The sequence below is a fragment of the Cyanistes caeruleus genome, chromosome 4, assembly GCF_971803275.1.
Source record: "Cyanistes caeruleus chromosome 4, bCyaCae1.hap1.1, whole genome shotgun sequence".
NCBI classification, from domain to species: Eukaryota; Metazoa; Chordata; class Aves; order Passeriformes; family Paridae; genus Cyanistes; species Cyanistes caeruleus.
Window position 1 is genome coordinate 52,055,460 of NC_141704.1, and position 19,960 is coordinate 52,075,419.

General features: G+C 36.6%; 1 protein-coding gene across 8 annotated transcripts in view; it reads right to left on the reverse strand.

Annotated features, from left to right (window-relative positions):
- ARID2 (AT-rich interaction domain 2) overlaps positions 1-19,960 on the reverse strand; it is a 94,458-nt gene that overhangs the window by 14,828 nt on the left and 59,670 nt on the right. For all 8 annotated transcript variants that reach the window (XM_023931131.2, XM_086884627.1, XM_086884630.1 and 5 more), the window contains 9 exons: positions 16,184-16,250; positions 15,849-16,099; positions 14,617-14,713; positions 14,327-14,536; positions 13,812-13,979; positions 12,699-12,774; positions 10,366-10,500; positions 9,701-9,900; positions 6,506-9,339 (listed from right to left, as the gene is read on the reverse strand). In XM_023931131.2, the coding sequence (XP_023786899.1) occupies positions 6,506-9,339; positions 9,701-9,900; positions 10,366-10,500; positions 12,699-12,774; positions 13,812-13,979; positions 14,327-14,536; positions 14,617-14,713; positions 15,849-16,099; positions 16,184-16,250 (4,038 nt within the window). The remainder of the gene's footprint in view (positions 1-6,505; positions 9,340-9,700; positions 9,901-10,365; positions 10,501-12,698; positions 12,775-13,811; positions 13,980-14,326; positions 14,537-14,616; positions 14,714-15,848; positions 16,100-16,183; positions 16,251-19,960) is intronic.

A 19,960-nucleotide genomic window follows, 5' to 3' on the forward strand; every position in this document is an offset into this window, starting at 1 on the left:
TGATTTACATTTTTCTTCCTGCTGCTCTCTGGATAGCAGTCACACAGTCAGTCAGTTGTGAGTTAATAACTATCACAGATTATACTACCAATAACATGACCCAAGGGACAGCAAAAAGGCCTGATCAAAAGCGAAACACATTCCATATCCAAGCAATAAAACAAGATAAAAATAATGAAAAACTCTGCAAAACTCCTGAACACAGCACAACTACTTATGATGCCATCCACATATTTGAAAAGTTGTAAGAAAGGACTTGAGTCCATTAGTCATAACCACAAACTATTTTGAATTCAGCAATGATTTTCACCTAAAGACCTTTAAGCTATTTCACAGAATGGGTAATGAATCCTTCACAAGGTATCTTCTAACATAAGGTAAACACAAGTGGAGCCTTTTAATATCAACATCCCCTTAAAAAGGCATTTTTAAAATTAAGCTGCAAGTAAAATAATGGACTGTCAGCAGTACAGCTTGTTTTGCAACCTTCACTTGGCATCCCAGTATCAACACATTTTGATGGTCTTTTATGTGACTTTTTATCCCTATAGAACTTCTGTCTTGTTTAATGCGCTGAAGAAAAAATGAGCTTACTGAATTAATTCAGTATTTCCTTTAATTCTCATCATTCAATGTGTGGTTCATGTATTATTTACTCCATTCAGAGCAAACCCTGCAATTAATCTGGAATTATGAATTTTCTCAAGGGTTTCTCTGGCAAGCTCTCCTAGTGGTATTCAAAGGTTTTAATATCATCTCATTGAAAAACTGTTTATTTTAAGTAAATTGATCTGAGATATACAACACAAAATGTTGCATGCTGAAAATGAAAGAGCTCAGAAAGAGAAACAAATTTTCAGGACAAAAAGTTATCAGTCAGTTTCCCCTCCCATTTTTTTTGCCACTTTTTTTTTTTTCCCCCTTGTGAGACAAAAAAAAAACCTGATAAATTGAAAAGAAACATGTGAAATAGATCTTGTTGTTTACAATTCTCTTCTTACTGCTCTACTGTGGAGTAGTTTCACCCAAAAGTGGTGGACCCAACTTCCATGTAATTTTTAAGACAAATCCATTGCTTGCCTATCAGCTTTTGTTGATTGTATTTTTGATCGACACATAAAGCAAAATTACATATGCTCCTAGAATTTTTTATTTTATTTTAGAAATGGAAGTTTTACAGTCAAAGGTCACAAAGCCTTCCTCTCTTCATTCAGGAGATCAGAAAGATTCAGAAAGATCAGTGCTAATTTTTGGTTTCCTTTTCCCTCTATTGTCATGTATCAGTTTAGTAATGCATGACACTTGGGATATCACTAAATTAGGTATAGCCTTTGTTTTTCAGAAATGAAACCCCTTTTTCTCCCAGAAATGTACCTAGTAATACTTGCTGCATGCTACTTTACAGTGCTCAAATGCAATGATTATGTAAATTCACTTATTTCTTTAAACAATGACAGATATTAACTTTTCTCAAATGAAGTCTTTCTGAGAAAAGGAATACCCTTAAGTCTTTCCATGAGGCATAGAGGTTCCAGAAAATTTCCTCGTCTAGTAAAAACATTTAATGAATTCATGTTTCCCCAAGAAAACAAATGCCCAGTGCTCCACTACACTTGAAAGTGCTTCACAACAAGCTTTTATAATCAAATTAGATCTCTCCATGATACAATTTGCAACTGCCACCAATTAGCCCTTTTCTCACAGCACCTTAGGACGGAAAGGTACCTCTAAAGCAGCATCAACTATCTCAGTAGGGTTTACACTCAACCCTAAAGTACACAAATACAAACCCTTAATGCCTGTACAGTCTGCTTACAGATCAGATACTAGAGCCTACTTTTAATAAGCACATAGAGATTTTATATCTAGACTGGGTTGACTTTAGACTGAGGTACTGGAGAGGGGGAGGAAATTCAGCCTGGTCATGAAAACCATGAGTACAACTAAGAGCTTTCTGCTAACTACAATGGACTGTTTACAAAGATGTTAATTTAATTTTATGCACAAGAGCTCCTACATTTGGGCAGACAAGCTTCCTGTATGAGTCGAAGCCAGCTGTGGCCTCCACTTACATTTCAGAGAATCAGTGATGCTATTCCCTTTATGCACAAACAGATAACTATTTTATCATGATACCTGCACATTCTATTTAAAAAGCCTACTGTGCCACCAGCAAGAGAACACTGTGCATCCCCAGTGTGTTGGGGATTTTGCTGACATGTAGAGCCATATGCAGTTTAAAAGCATTAAGCTGCATTTTTTCCCCACCACTAATACATGCACAGCCACTGTAAATAAATGTAATTAAAAAAGAAACAGTTAATTATTAGTAAAAATCTTTTTAAAGTATAATGGGATTTACAGCTTGATATAATAAAATTTTGTTTAGCTTATTCACAATAATGAACAGATCTACAAAAGCACATAAGCTAAAAACAAACAGAGCAGAATCTGAGTGTGAGAAAGAGGTCAAGTGGATAAGTAGTCACCAAAATAAATGTTCTTTTCTTGTTAGATTATTGAAGTTTATGTCTCCTTGCAACAGTGTGCATCACAAGTGAAGGGCAATAAAAGTAGAGATTCTGTATTTCACTACTTCCAGCTGAGAAACTCATTTACTCTGTGGCTCGGAATGAATTACACCTCCTGGAGCTACACACCTGCTTTCTGGTGCATGGTAATTCTCGGCATTCCAATCAACAGAGAGCAGGAGCAAACAGAAAAGGCCACGCAGATTTTGCCACCTAAATTTCAACAAAGGCATGTTTCAAGTGGGCAGCCGTCAGAGAAATGGGCGTGCATTGTTTGTGAGGGTATGACAGTGATGAGCAAGAAAGCCATTACTTTAAAAGCCAGATGAGGCAATTTAAATCAGATATGCTCAATTCTAAGAACTTGGCGTGATATCTGAGCATTCCTTTAAAACACACACCAATTGGGACAAACCAACATGGTTATGTTCAACAGATGTTTTGGAGGCGTTTGAAGAGGAATAAGAAAATGTGGCAAAGAAAAGCATACAGATAGGTAATTGCTCATTTCTTTTTCAACCACCAGTCTAGCACAATGCCTCAGGAAAGCAATAAACCATGAACAGAGAACACCAAAAGTAAAGGGAACAAAAAAAGTACAGTACCAGTTCTGTCTCCATTCAAGAGTACATTTCATGAGCTTACAAAATATAGATGGAGATGTAAGAACAAAATTGCAGCACCCTGTGTATCATGTACCTATTCTGACATAAATAGATCCCCCTTTTAATCACAGTGCAAAATATGAAAAGAAATTTTAAAATATTCAGTATACATACAGTGATTTCTCAACAAGCTTTACTGAGGTATACAATTGATAGGGAATAATCTCAGATTATATACACAAGAAACCTGTATTTGTCTAATTGGATTTTAATGGTACTTATATGGGCTGTCCCATAAACAGCCAGTACACAATTTTCATTATTTTAATAAGCCACTTAAATTAACATTTTTCCCCAAGCACACTGTATCATCTCATTTCATACAACGAAACAAATTTCTCTTAATTTCTAGATTCCCCTAAGGATTATTTAATTCTTTCTTGCTTTTCTCAGTTTTCAGATTATTGTTCCACACCTGCCCTATTTGTCATCCTTCCTTATCTTCAAGCATCTTCCCTTTCTCCTCTCTGTAGTTTATGACAGCTAATCCTACTGTAGTCACATAAGCAATACTCTCCTCCTTTTTCTGTCCTCTGAACCTCTTTTCTCAGTCTTTCTGTTTGGTTTTACTTTTCTAAAATTTTTTTTCCCTTCTCTCTCACACCTCTCTGAAATACAAGCTGTAGCAAGCAAACAAGAAGTCAAACACTAAAAGCTTCAGCACCTATGTAATTTTGCCATAGCTAATACCCCTTTAGTCTCTGTCCCTCACTGTTTTTCTCCACTTGATTGTATTTTAATAAATTTCTCAATGTTTGCAGCAAAAACCATGCTCTCCTTTTTCTTCTGCAAGACAGCCAATATATACTTAGATGCTTCAGAGAGGATAAAACACTGTGGATGCTCAAGTGAAAGAAGTGTTCCTCAGCTGCTGCCTTTCAAAAAAGTCAGGGACAATGAAGCTGCTTGTCAGATGAGGAAGACTCAAAATGTGAGAGAGAAATTAGAAGATAACACAAGGCCTAATCTTGAACAAAGTCATACCTACAATTAACACCAAATTCATGAGACTTCGGCTACATTTCTTGATATTTAAAAATACTCCTAAAAGCAGACTTAATATTGGAAATACTTAGCATCTCCTTTTCCAGAAAAGCAGTGGCTATTGCCACTATTGCTGCACAGCAGCTTTAGAGAAAGAAAAAGAGCTGTCCAGGGTAATTTTGGTAGTGTTTATAATTCAACATGTTAATTTTAAAGAAGTGGTGACGATCTCTGCAAATCCTAAGCCAAACTACAGTGATCACTATATCTGAACAGAGAACTCTAATATGGGTTCAACTGTTAAGTCCATACTTGCAATATTATGACAGACATGATTCATAAATATATAGACATATGGCTAAGGCTAACAGTTAATGAATAAGTTTCTCACCAAGATCAAAACTAATTAACTCATTTCTTCCACATTTATGTAATTTTGAAGAAAGGAAGGGCATCCTACAGACAGCAGAATGAGCAAGCTTTCAGGGATGCATATTTTAAACCAAATTCTTCTGATTTGCAAATTTCTACCAAATGGCAAACCCAGCAGGCAGCATTTCTATTTGTACAGGTAATGAAAAATGTAGTAACTATTAATGACAGTGATACTAGGGATAGTGTAAAAACAGAAATATCAGCACAGAAAGTATTTTTCTATCCTCCCCCTCTAGTATCATGAGATACATTCTCAAAATTAAGTGAAATAGTTAAATGTATTACCCCCTTCTCAAAATTCTTAAAATCTGATAATTTAGCAGCTGCTTCAGATACAACTGCAAATTCTTTTCAGCTACATATTGAGGGAAAAAATAAACATATTCCATTTAAGAGACAGCCACACCGTTTTGTACTTCAGCCAAATCCTTAGCAAAACTATAACAGAAATTCAAACTGTATAACAGCTAAAGACACTCAGTGTAAAAAGCAAGGCATAGCTAATACATCTGCAGTACAGAAAATCTAGCATGCTGTCCCTATGATTCTAACAGAAACTGTTAATTTTGGTCAAATTATTTCTATTAAGAACAAAGATAACATACCAAAAAAATACAGATCTCCCCCCAACAAAACCGAAGTGAAAATTCAGGACTGAGTTCAAAGACATTTCAAGAATTATCTCTGTGCACTGTGGCAGTCAGAAGGAAAAAGTAGAGAAAGTAAAAAAGGAAGGAACTTGTTAACTATTAACCCTGATTTTTGACAACTAGGAGAGTCAAGAGTTTTCAAGAGCAACCTAACTTGTCACAGAAAATGAAGTAGCAAGAGCCAGCACTTGTCACATTTTGAGTTCTGAGTCTGGATAAACCTATCATGTCTTTGCCTTCTGCTTTGTCAAATGCAAACAAATCCCCAACCAAAAAAAAAAAATAAAAAAATTAAAAAAGGTAAGAAATAAAAGACCTGTTACTCTGTTACTCCAAGGTCAAAATGTACTAATGTACACTCAGGACTTCATTTCCTCGCTCTCATCTGTCAGAACTCTTAACTGCCAGACCTACCATTCCATTCCCTCTGCTCCTAATTCAGGTTAGGAATGGGTTTTTTGGAGAGCAATTTTCTATGCCTATGTAACAAAACTAAAATAAATTCTAGATAACAGAATAATCTCTAATATGATTATTAATTAACACTCCTGATGTCCATACCTCATTTCTAGTAAAGTGTTAGGGAGTAACCACTTTCAAAAAGTTCAACAAATTCAATCAAGGGACAAAAAAGCCCAACAAAACCTCACCAAAGCTTGGCAAAAAGAGGGGAAAAACCCCCCCCAAAACATTTCTTGTTTTATTGATAAACACTGTAAATATTTTGTAATTAATAAATGTAAATATTTCAGCAAATTTACAAAATAATATTTTCTCCTAACTGTAGTGAGCCCACAAAGAAAGACCTTGAAGACCAGCTTTAAATGCAAGAACTTCAACTCATTTCAGCCTTCCTGATTGCAGGTGTGGTTCTTTTCCAAAAAAACATATTCACCCCTCCACCGTGACCAAGAATAAAATGCAGAACAACACTGACATTTTTGCAGGACGATCCAGCAAACTGTTGTCTTCAGAACAGTTAATCTTTAAAGGAAGAAAATAGTGAGCAGAAGTTCTTTTCTCACTGTGTATTATCAAGCTACAAATTATGAATTCCACTATTGTCACTGATATTGAAGAAGTACGTAAACTGCTGTGGAAGAACAGAAAGTACAATTTTCTGAATATCTGAAATACTATGCAAGAGATATCAACCGAGCTCACATTTTCAGCCATATTATTTCACAGTATTAGTCAGAATCACAGTCAGAATAAACACAAAAAGAACACTGCAACATACCTGTGTGACCATGCTTTGTATATACGTGGTTGGATGCTGCTGCTTTTGTTGAACAGCACTTTCTATTGCTACTTTCGCTACAGTGCTTGGATCCGCTCCAGCTGGCACAGCAACCATAGTTGCACTGCAACCAGCATTGTTGGGGTCACTGATTGTAACAATTCTAACTCCTACTTTATTTGGAATTCCTGGAACAGTTTCCCTGTCATTATCCTCTGCTGGCCTCTTTGCAGTTTTGCATTCTGCTGTGCCATTAGTAGACCGAACTTCGGAGGACAGGGTAGACTGGGACACTCTAGGTCCTGAGTGTGGAACTGCTATGATTTGATGCCCCTGTATAACAGAGGCTGTAGATTGTGGTGAGACAACTACACTTGGGCGTTGCTGAGGCACATCTGAATTCAAACTTGAAGCTAGAGGTCCATTAGGTAAATCAGTGTTGGTACCACTAAGTTGCTGGGTTAACAGTTTTGCAGCCTCCTGTGTACCGCTTACAACAGGTGAACTACTCAAAGTTAATACAGGCCCATTAGAAATTCTTTCCCCTTGATCACCTTTGGCAGTATCTTGCTGCGTGGCATCCAAATTCCCTTGTTGTTCCACTGAAGATATCTCACCATTTCCTACATGATTGGAAGTTTTGTGATTTGGAATGTTTTTGCTCAAATGAGAACAATCTCCTTTATCAAAATCACAGATTCCATTAACTAGGGGCTTCTTCAAATCACTTTTAATTTCCTGTGTGTCCGTTTGTTCAAAGTTCTGCTTTCCAGGAGCTCCGTTCTCACCCATTTCTAATGATGGCCCATTACTGACTTGTGAGCACTGATTGGCCTCATTCTGTGTTTTCCCTGAGTTAGAAGGAGGTAGACTGGAGTCACTATACTTTCTCCCATTTAAAAGACTTCCCACCTGCATTTCATTTTCTTTTGCATCCCCATTGCTGGTGTTTGCAGCTCCTCTTCGGCAGGAAGGATTCTCCATAACTTCAATTTTACGTTCATGAATGTGTAAACCTGTTGCTTCCTTTGCTTCTTCCTCCTTTTGGCAAATTATTTTATCACCTTTGAATGGGGGAGCAGCAGTACACGGTGATTGTCCAGCTGAAGGTGCTTGAGTAGCTGGAAGGGTTTGCACCTGTAGCCCAACTCCTGTCTGTGCTCCACTCACTGAAATTCCTGCTGGAGCAATGATCTGAGTTGCATTTCCCTGACTCACAGTTGCAGTAGCAAAACTCGTATTTGGCACAACTGTTATCGTAACCTGGTTGCCAGTAGTCCCTTGGAAAATAGTTGCTGGGCTGTTAGAGATTAACTGGCCTGGCAATATCTGTAAATTAGAAATGGGTACTGTTTGCACTGCCCCTTGGGGTGGGATTGCACCCGGGACCAGCTGAACATTCTGCTGTCCAACTAGCAGCTGCTGAGCTGGAGACTGTCCTTGAACTCCAAAACCTGGTGTCTGGTTATTGGCCATCTGATAAACCACCTGAGGGCTAGGAGCTCTTGCATTGTTAGGTGGAGGAATCTGTGGAGCTGGGAGTATAAGCTTCCCCCCTGGAGTTGAGGGGCCTCTTTTTGGAAGAAGCAGTTGTTTTATCAGGCTAGACTCACCAGAATTGGGCTGGCCAACCCCTGTATTAGCTTGTTGTGACTGAACTTGCATTTGCATCGGTTGTTGTACCTGTACCTGCTGCTGCGATGATGCTGGTGAGTGTTGCTGCTGCTGCTGCCTCTTTACAGAAAGCATCTGGCTAACAGTAGGAGGGGGTCCTTGTGACTGAGGAGTGGTAGATGAAGATGACATAACTGTAGGGACTTGATTATTTGTAACCGGACCTGGGGACGGTGAAGATGATGGAGTAATGCTCGGCTGTCCAGCCAACTGGACAGTTTGGCCAGCAGGAATAGAAGCTGGGTTAGCAAGCACAATTTGATGAATGGCTGGTGCATATGTCTGACCTTGCTGAGCGGGCTGGCTTACTATCACTACACTTTGCTGGGATGGTGGTGGAGGCTGCTGCTGTGGCTGCTGCCCCACAGCAGGTGGACCTTGCTGAGATGGCAGAGGCTTTGGTGCAATATTCTGAAACCCTACTCTGGATGTTGGTGGGTTCTGAACACCTGCAATTGTAACCACCTGCCCAGCTGCTACTTGGAAATTTTGAACTGTGGTGGCAGAAACAATGTTAGATGCAGAGGTTGTGACATACTGCTGTGGTGCTATGATGACTGTATCTTGTTGCTGGTTACCCGCAGAGGACTGCTGAGATGATGTCTGCCCAGGTTGTGATGATGTGCTGATTAGCTGTTGACCCTGTGAAACTGCTGAACTGCATGCTGGTAGATTTTGTACTCTGCCAAATATATGACCCTGAGGTACAGCTTGCTGAATTACCGTAACAGGAGTGCCTGAAGGTATCTGTCCTGGTACCACTGCATGCAGTGGGGACTGTTGCTGAATTACAGGTTGGTGGTGAAGCATCTGAGAACTCACAACTGTAACAGACGGCTGCTGGCCTGTGGTGCTGTGATTTTGATTAGAAGCTCCTCCTACTGCAATAGGAACAGGAACTGCAGACTGAGGAACAGAGCTCTGTATTACTGCGGCCTTCACTACTTCACAGGATATTGGACCTTTATTCTGTATAACAGTCATTGGAGCATTTTGTTGTGTATGAATAGAAGGATTCTGTGGAATTCTAGAAACAGTCTGTGCCACAGTGTGAACACCTTGAATTGGAAAAGACATCTGTGTTGCTGTCAGAGTTGAAGACTGGTTTATAGGGGTCCTCTGATAGTGATTTCCTACACCTGGTAGCCCATGCGGGATTCCTGTTGAAATAAACACAGTAAAAGTTTGGAAGCAGAGATTATTTCCAACATATTAACTAACAAATTTTTAAAAATCCAAGATTTGAAATTGCAATTCTACATGAAACGGTTTCTGTTCTCAGCTCTACAGAGTCTGAATTAATGATGCAGCAACAATGGCTTGTCTGCTGACAGGAAAGCTTATGGGTTACATGTCAAAGCATGCAAGGAAATACTACAGTACTATTCCCAACATTACCAAATATACACAAAACACGTGGCCTCAACTTCTAACACTTTCAAGCTATGTTCAAAAACTTCTGGCTTTTTTTATGGTTTCAGGATCAATGCAAAATACTTTATACATAATTAATTTAAAAACCTGCTGGCAAAGGAGACGAAGACACATCAGGAATTGAATCAACCCGGACAACTGGGGTAGACGAAGTTGGTGGCTGCTGATAGTACATCTGAATGGGAAGCGGTATAGCTCTCCTTTTCACTCCTACCACATGTATATGTGCTTGACCATTGTTACTTGGATCTTCTACTCTCTTCACTGTATGATTTGGAAAGACAGTTCTGTCAAACACAACATAAATCCATGTTAATAAACACAGTAACTCAACCCTCTTGCAATGTTTTTGTTTTACCTAACTGCTCTTGTGTGCAGAATAATAGAAGGAATGCCTGCATCTTTACAACACAGCAGGATTTTCCAATAGCATGTGATTGTTCATCACTGAGGACTAGCAGGTTCCCCCAGATGGCTGAGATGTCATACAACCTAAGCAAAAATTACAAAATCTCAAAAAACTACTTCAGAAAGAATCAGAAGGACTACACGCAGGGAAGGAACACATTCAAAGATCTTGAAATAGAATGTAATAAAATTAAACAAACTCTAAACTAATTTGTTTCAATTAAAATTCCAGAACTGGATGTCTTTCAACTCAGCAGATTTTTTTCTCAAAGAAATCTAAAGCTACTGCTTAGTTTTAAGAACATACAATTGCTTCTTTATTGCTGCATAAATTCTTGTCTTACCGCAGGCATTTATAAAATCCAGTTGATGTTAGGATTCCACCTCGAGCTAATTTACTACAAGTAGAGAGGTATTCAGAGTACATTTCTGCTCGAGAGACAGAGCAATCAAGGTTCACTTCAAAATGGGCATTCAACCTGAAGATGGAAAAAATAAACTATGAAGCAAAATACTGAGAGTACTTTTAAAGGGGTTGTTAAAATCCTTCAGTCTGTATCAGAGACTTTTGAGATCTGCCAGCAACATGGAAAACAGCATTTTAGTATATTGTTTTGTCAGATGTCTGTTCTACACTTTCTCCTTCTCACTGCTTATGAATCAACAAACTGGACCCCTAACAAATGCTTTTATTTATATAAGCATACATACATGTATATATATTTACATAGTTATATACATATTATTTATTATTTATAGAAAGTTGTCTCCACCTATGCCTTTTTTACTGTATATTCTGCAAAAACAAATGAGAATGCATAGTTTGTTGGGCCTCATCCCCACAGCTCTATTCTTATTCCTTAATGATTCTACTTCCACAAAAGATGGGCTGAAAGCTAACTAATTCTTAATTACAATTTTTTATCATAAATCAATGTTTGTATATCTAATATTCACTTAGCAGTGAAAAGTATTTTTATCTCCTATAGACTCTCCACAAGTCCACAGACCATCTAACCTATAGCCTCACAGGAAGCTGTGAGAAAAGGAAATATCTTCTATCAGTTTAATTTTATTTCACTTAGATCCACTCCTCCAACCCAGAGACAAAAGGACTGTTCATCCCCAGCAGCAAACAGAGGCAAATAACAACTCTCACTAAGTACTCAAATATTGGCATGAGAATAAAAGAAATATTTTAGTTGTCAGCATTTATTATATGGTGCTAACATTCTGGAAAACTACAATGCATTCTCCTTTGTAGAGCCCTACACTCCAAATGTAACTAGATGAAAAGCCTATGATTACATTATTTTAATTGTGTTCTCTCATAAAGATTAAGTACCATTTCTCCTGCAGTTGTTAGAATTTTATTATTACAAAAACTGAGATTACATTATATTAACAGAAAGTTAAGGTATTAATTAAATTTGGCATATTGGACAAGTGACTGTCCAGTTGGATATGTCATATTAGGCTGACACACCAGCAAACTGGAGATGTTCAGAACTTATAACTGTGAAATGAGATCTGTGGTCAGTACTTTACTGTCACTGCACTTATCTCCTACTGAATCTAAGCTGGCTAGTAATACATCCAGGAAGGTCAGCTTAAACACTTTGTCTTTTTGCTGCTTTCAAGAGATAGTAACTAAATTCTACTGCTATGATTTACTCATTTTCCCATTTCTCTAAGTAGGAAGCAATGACTAAAGCATACCATGAAAATGTACATCAATCTAAGTTAGCTAATGTGATCTACAGAGAGTCCAATTCCAGGTGTCCCTGTTCAAATGCCTAAATGTGAAATTCCTCAATCTTTCAGCAGTTAATTATTATGGTTAATAACACTTTGCAGTGTGCAAAGAGAAGCATGGAAACATCAGCTGACCACAAAAATCTGCCGTATTTTCCCCCCATACAACTGAAGCTCTGCTGAAAGTTTAACTTCATGATAACCTAAAACACTAAGCTTTGTAAATTCCAGCCACTTTTTCTGGAAGGTGCTTGTCTCCTCAGTATGACTAAAGATGAACATACGAGGTGTGAAGGAGCAGAGGTGAAAAGGCCCATCAGGAACCAATTAATACAAATATTTAGAATGTGAGTTGATTTACGTAAGACAAATAATTCAAAAAGATCACCCACAGTCTACATAAGAACCACAGCAGAGACAGTTTTTCTCTAACTATCTGACAATAATACTAGTTGAAAGCAAGAGAATTTGAATGGAAAAGACTTTGATCTTCTTTAACTTGAGGTTCACAATGATCATGTGAGTTTTGCAGCGCCTCACTTCATAATTTGATAATTACTTTTATATTGATTCAGTAATATAGCAACACATTAGCAGATGAAAACATCTGTGAAACAGGTAATGCTGCTTGACAATTTAAAAAATAAGTTAAATCAAGATCGGAGTTAAAAATCAAATCAAATTCTGTCTCAAGAGAAAAAACAACTGATTTCATAGATGAACAGGCAAAGACTGAATATTCTGGTTGAGATTTGCTTTCATACTTCTTCAAAGCAATGACAGAATGGATCTGGTTTACACTTTTCAGAAAAATTAGTCTACCAGTAAAGAGAAGCAAACTAGAAAATTGTGACACATAAATTCAGTATTTTTCTTTGTGTTTCTTCTTCATTAATGTATTTGAATAGAACTATACACTTACCATTGACATGCAAATTTCTCACTGTCTATTTCTACTATTCCTGGAGGTGGAGCAACGTGTGGTGCTGTCCTAGAGGCTGTAAAGGATGCGGGGAAGAAAAAAAACCAAAACTTGCTGAAATGTTTTTTGTCCTCCTGAATGAAGCACTTCATGACATCCACTGGTACAGTTTCTCCTCTGTTTGTCAGCAAGGATGTATCCAGCTAAGACAAGTCAAGAAGGTCCCCAGAGCAGACTACAGATCTGCACCATGGTTTACCAAAGTGAAGCAGGGCTTGCCAGGGCCAGAGTCACCACTCAAGGGCAATCATGAGGTCTGCACCTAGTGAATGGCTGCTTCCAGATTCATGATCTCAGTACTTTAAAGTACTGAGCGTGATTTTAAAGTGGCACAATACTCCACCAAAACAGGCACAAATACACAGCAATTATTTTTCCAATTCTTAAGTGGATGCAAATATAATGCAAAGGATTTTGTGGCAATGTCACATCAGTTCATCCTATTCACTTTTTTTTCACCCCCTTGGTTACATTCTCTCCCAGTCTTTTTTGCTGTGGTATCTAAGCCCATTCCAGAGTTATCACACTTAGACATGCAAACCAGTGTCTGCTGCAATGGTTCTTTCTCAGTAACCTCCTAAGAAAAGTTACAATTTGGTTCACATAACAAGAAAGTTCTGTTTAGAACCTTCAAGAGTCAGTCTATCTCATCTTATCTCTGCAATTCTACCAAATACTGTATATTACTGCCAAATAATATCCAGTGTAAAACACAATATAAAATGGACCTCTAATTCGCTGAAAATTGTGGGAACAATCTAGAATGGGTACTTCGTCTTCCCACAGAACAAGTTAAAATAAGCAATGCATGTAACTTTCAGAGAATTTTCAAATTACCAACTGAAAAACATTAAAATTCTTTCAAAGCTTGTTTTACAACAGTTTTGATTAACATAGCTTTGGTTAACAGCATATTTGCTTCATGAGCAAGTGTTTGAAAAAGATACATATGTTATGCATAATGTTATACTTACTTATGTAAACTTATCAGAAATCTAGAGAAGATAAAGATCATATGGGAAATTTTATATTTTATCTTGCAGTGATACTCACCTGGGACACCTGTTGCATGGGCCTGTGAAGAACCATGATCCATTACCTGTGGTCTGACATCAAGTATTCCTTGCTGGCTAACACACTGATGTTCAATGAGCTTTACAGCAGTAAGAGCATCAGGTCCAAACATCTGGATGTCCATAGAAACCAGACATACTAATGTATCTAAAGTATTGAATGCAAAACCAACAATGACATTAGGACAAGACAAACGCTGTTAGAACATTTGCTTTAAAATTGCCATGTGTTGAAAGGAAACTAGTCTTTGCATGCTTCTGTAGGTTTGTTTGTTTTTTTTAAACACACGTAATGGCATTAAAAAGACTTCAGAATTTGTAGCATCATCAATTCCTCGAGGACACAATGAATAACTTTAGTAAATTCCATCCCCATGCTGTGTGCTCATACACACACACAAGCAAGACACATTTTTAAGAATATGTCATGGTCAGTGGTTAAGTCTTTTTTTCTTACATAAGCAAGAGAAGGAAAAGATTTTGCTTCTCCCTTACCTATGCTCTTCTCTACTTTAGCAATCTTTGAGCAGGCCACTTCTCCCATTTCTGTGAGCATGTATAGCACCTCAAGTGCTGAGATTACAAGCAGCACATCTGGTAGTGTGAGATGACATATGATCTCTTTATAGGAATCTTGATCCACATATTCACAAATTAAGACACCATTATCTTCAGCCTTACAAAGATTTGCCAAGATTTCCATGCCTGAAGAACAAATACGAGATAGTTTTAAACAACAATAATTACAATTCTGATACAATAACAAGAATAGCTAGAGATCTTACCTCTCATTTTTAGAAATCTATCCCTTGACATGAGGCATTTTGTAACTGTGTGGAACATTAGATGAGTAGTTTTGAAATCAACAGGATCCAAAAGAAGCTGGTGAGAAAGAAAAAAAAATTACTAACACTATCCACATAGTCCTAATGGTTCAAATACTTAAATCTGCTTATTAAAATAAAAGATTCAGAAGCGTTTAAGTGCAGCAAACACATATTACACTCATGTTCATAAAAACTGAACCCTGTGAGCTTTTGATTGTACCTAGCATTTTGAGCCCCCTCCTCCTTTTCTGCTCTGAAGCAGCAATCTAATTTACACCTTCCAGTGCTCAGAATAAGGAAAATAACTTTATTCTCAGGCAGTCAACAGTATACACAAATGGATTCTAATATCTAACAAAGACCGGAACTTGAATAACAACAAGTACTCCTTCCCAAATGCTACCCCAGTCATTCGTCTTATTTCTACTTCTGCTTCTCAATTAGAGATCTCAAACATAAGTAACATTCTTTCTCATTCAAGAGAAGTTGGGTACATGGTAAATAAAAAACATCTTTTCCTTCAATACGTAGTAGCAGACCAATACTTCCACTCTTATTCTCCAGTAGTACTCACTTTACTTAAATTTATATGCTATATTTAAAAATATAAGGACTATCTAAATATACTACCTATAAAATCTATATAATTTTCTGTACGATAATATGACATACAGAAATAGTATATAACATTCAAACTTCTCAAAAAAAAAAAAAATACAGAGAGATGCCTCACATGATTCTGGCAGTGTACCCTGTGGCATATGACTAGTTTACGCAAAGTACAGTACACAGGACATAAAATTCTCTACAACCTTCTTTCTTAAACGTACTATTTTGAAGTTACGACTAAAGGTTATAATTATGAAGTGAAGAAGCTAGCATACAGACTGCAGAACGTAACAAATTCTTTTCTTCTCTCTGGGAAACTAAACTGAAAATTATACACTATGAATATCTTCTATCTCCCTACATCATCAGTCTTCTTCATGTGATTCTATTTTAGAAAACTGACACATAACAGCCATATTTTAGTTTTGGCTCTGAATACTTGTTTCCAAATTTCTAATTACAAATTCAGAGAATAATTTATTTCATTCTCCATCCAATGATAAAGGGAAAAAAAATCATGTCATTAACACTACTGCTTTTATCAATTTATATTTGAATTATTCTGTTTGAAAGCACATTACCTCTGCTGCAATATTTCCCAGCGTGTCAAGCCCCAACTGCCGTAGAGAAATAAAGTGACTGTGAGCAGAGAGTAGCAGGAACCGAAGACAAGTACGATTAGCTGCCAGAAGTTTAACATTTCCCTCTTCAAAAGAAAGATTTCTTAAAATCACTGCTATCTGAAGTACCCGCTGCCCTTCAATATCATTAATGCCCAATTTGCGAGGTGGATGAAATAAGGATTCCCAAATCCATTCTTCTGATGGAATATCTGTGAAGTAAATAAATAAATTTTAGTCCTTCCATTGCTCCATTTACCAACATGCATGTATTAAGATTAGTCAAGATGTCTCACCTTGAGATTTGCTTCTGTCAGAAATTAGATCACGAACTTCAATATCCTCAACAATATCCTTCCAAAACTGAAGAAAGAATTAAAAATACTTAATTTCTAGGAGCTACTTCTTTAAATATTAACTACTTTTATTTCTATCATGTTTAAATATTGACATAATATTAAAATAATTGTTCTTTAAAAATTTCCTAGTACTTTGATTCATTTGATAGTAACTAGAAGTGATGATTGCAAGATGTTCAGTACTTTACACTAAGGAACTCTTCCGTTCAAGCACCAGAAGTATGCAGTCATGATCAACCAATATTGCTAAAGAAGTGCTTTGCTGAAGCACATACTGAAACTATGGGGCAGTTTTCCATACACCATTAGAAATACAGCAATTACAAAGGGAAAAAAAGTACAGCTCATCCTCCTCCATCTCCTACAAACAAGGTAGAATAAGGTAACTCCTCCCAGTCTCAGCAGATCTTAAGAGTCCTTGCAAGAAGTTGTTATTTGGATAGACTTTTTAAAGCTGCTGTTGTGTATCCTACCTCATCATAACACAATGAAAAGAAACAACCACCACCATCACAAAAAAACCCAAACCTATAAATATAACCAAAGCAAAACACTTCAGCAGACAGGAATTCAAATTAGTTTAAAAATTTATGGTCTGGTCTATAAATGGTTGTTTTGTTGCTAGTCTTGTTGAAATTCAAGAATTAATCAAGGAATTAAGGTTTGCAAGCTAATAAAAAGACATATTGTGATGTATAATAATATAAAAATATATAATGACACATGCATTCTAATGTGTATATCTGAAGAAAGATATAAACCTTCCTTTGACTAATAAAAATTTGTACATTTCTTTAACTCACTAATGAAATACCGCTCCTCTTTTGACTATAATCACAGAATAAAACTACCAATAAATCTGGATAAAAAGGGAAGGATGGGAAGTACAACCAGCTGAACAGCAGGAGAAATTTTGCTATGCAAATGTAATTACTAAATTACAGCATTCATACCAAGCTTGACACTACTATTTTCTTGATAAATACAATACTACAGATTTTCTAAATTGGAAGGGAAAGAATTTTATTTTCACTGCAATGTTGCTAAATGGCGTCCAAGTACTGTTTAGGAAAGAGGATTTACTTGCACAGAAAGGATTATTACCTCATTTTAGCAAAGACAAGAACAGCAAAAAAAAGGTCTTAACTTCTTACTGTTTGTGACAAAGAGATTTTTCTAATTAATATGGAAGCTACAAACCAAGAGCCACAGAAGATGAAGGCATGCAGGCAAAATTCTGTTACAAGGTAACAGGTGAAACATGACAATTTTTTTTTCCCCAAAGGAAAAGCAAAAATGGAAAAAAATAATAAAGCTTTCTGGGCATTCATTTGGAAAGCATAGCACGAAGGCAACAAAAAATTAGTTCAGCATTACAAGCAGTTATTTATTACCTACTATGAAGGATAGCTGCAATCTAATACTACATATTAATAGAAATAAGCGTGACAGGGTGCAAAAGTAAAGGTCTTTTATCACTAGTTATTCCTATATGTACATTTAAATCATGGACTACTAATAGAAATATAAAGCTGAAACGTGGAAGCAACCAAACAGTGCTTAACTACATAACATCCAGATGCTAAGACATACTGGACAAAGAACTAGATTCATAGTCACAGTCTGATCACTGTCAGTAGGCAAGTTCCTTTGGAAAAAAATGCAAAGGATTATACAGAATTCATTGCAAATTAGATCAACCAAATGACTGCCCATAAAAGCAATGGACATTTGAGTACACAAAACATAATGTAACAATGGTATGACTACTTATTGTCCAAGAAAAATACAAGAGCAATTGGAGTCAAGTCAGCTTGACAGATTACTGTAAGAGACAAGGAAAGTGATGTCTGAAAAGTATTTCAGGTATTTAAGTGCATAAAGATACTCTCTGCACAGTATCTGAGAAAGATTCAGAGGATAAATGCAGAGTAAATAAAAAAAATTAAATTTATACAAAGAAGAAGGAGTTGGGTAACAAAATAAAAAAAAACCCCACAAAATAAAGAAGACAATCAGAGAAGTAAGGTGTAAAAACAGCATGTATGTGGATTTCGGAACTCGACAGTAGAGGAGGCCTCAAGAAGTCCAAGAACATGAAATGCAAATCATTTGACTGAAGTAAACAGATAGGAACAGTGCATGACGAAGTGTAACACAATTTTTCATATACTACACACCAGACACTGAGCAGCTGTTGAAGATATACCTGGGAAAACAGCTAAATCTACCGGATTATAAACATACTACATAAAGAAATCACTCCTGAAAGTGAACTATCCTCACAAGAGAACCTTGGTAACATGAGGCTATGTCAAACTGTCAAAAATGGGAAGCTTATTCAAAGCTAAGTCAAACAGTCAAAAACGGGAAAGTTTCCAGAGTAGAGGAGAAAACATCTGAGCAGAATGCCATCAGAGCTTGTGGATGGGGACAACAAAACAAACAAGGAGAGATACAAGATGACTGGCTAAATGCCAGCTGTTCCAATCCTTAAGTAAGGACACACAGTCATTACAACTAACTAGACATTTAAGCTTATTGGCAGCACCAGGAAAAATCAAGAGTGGAGAATGTGACAAATTAACACAGCTGTAAGAGATAATAGCAGGTTCAACTTAAATAATACTCAAATTTGGACAATTAATGGAACAGAGTCACTGACTAGTAAAACCATTTGATTCAATTTAGAAGTAAGTTTGTAAAAAGTGAGAAAATATGTCCTGATCCAGGTAAGATAATAAAAAATACAAATTGTCCGAACAGTTTTATATAATGCAGTAAGGACTGGGAGAAGGGAAAGAAAAAAAGAAAAGAAATTGATTCCTTTCAAGTTTATAATAAAGAAATATACTGTTTTTCATTTTCACCTTCAACTGACACAGCACTGATACTGGAGGACACAACTAGCACCAAAATAAACAAACAAAAAATTTAAAATTGTAATATGAATGGTGAAAGGAGTAACTTACTTAATAGCCATTATTTTTTCTTAAAAAAGCAAAAGCACGTTTAAAGAAAACCCCAAAACAAACACCAAAACCCGACACACAATCTCTATGCTGACAACCAAGTATCTTTCTCCTACACAGGAGAGAGTTTTGACACAACCACAGCTGCAATACAAAATAAATTACTTCCAGTAGTAAGGTCAAACAAATGCTTGCAGTGAAATGCTCTGAAAAATCTGAATTCTTGGCATTACAGATACTTTTACATCTGATGTTAAGTTTTTCACATGCTTTCTGAGTATTTCTGACATGATGTCAGCAGTATTTCACTACAGAGTGGTACTATATATGTTGTAATGTCCAAAAATACATCTTGGAGAGCATCCAAGACTTTTATTAGTAAACCTTACTGCAGTTACAGTGGTTCTACTTAAAAGTTTGCTAAAACATTTATGAGAACCACCTGCTCTAATAACAATTATTTAAATTTATATAATTAATGAATATGTAATAAATTAGAATACAGTATAATTTTAGATGTTTACAGATCTAGGCACGGTGCTTGTTGCTGCTATACATCAGCGACAGTCTGCGACAGCTTAGGGTGAAGTCAACACAGAAGTGCTAAGTGCTTCAAAAAAACAAACAAACAAACAAACAAACCAACCCACAACCTACAGTATTCTGGACATATTTTTTCAGTGAAAAAGGGAAATTTTGAAGATCATGAAATATTAGTTTTTACACTTAAGTTTGAGACATT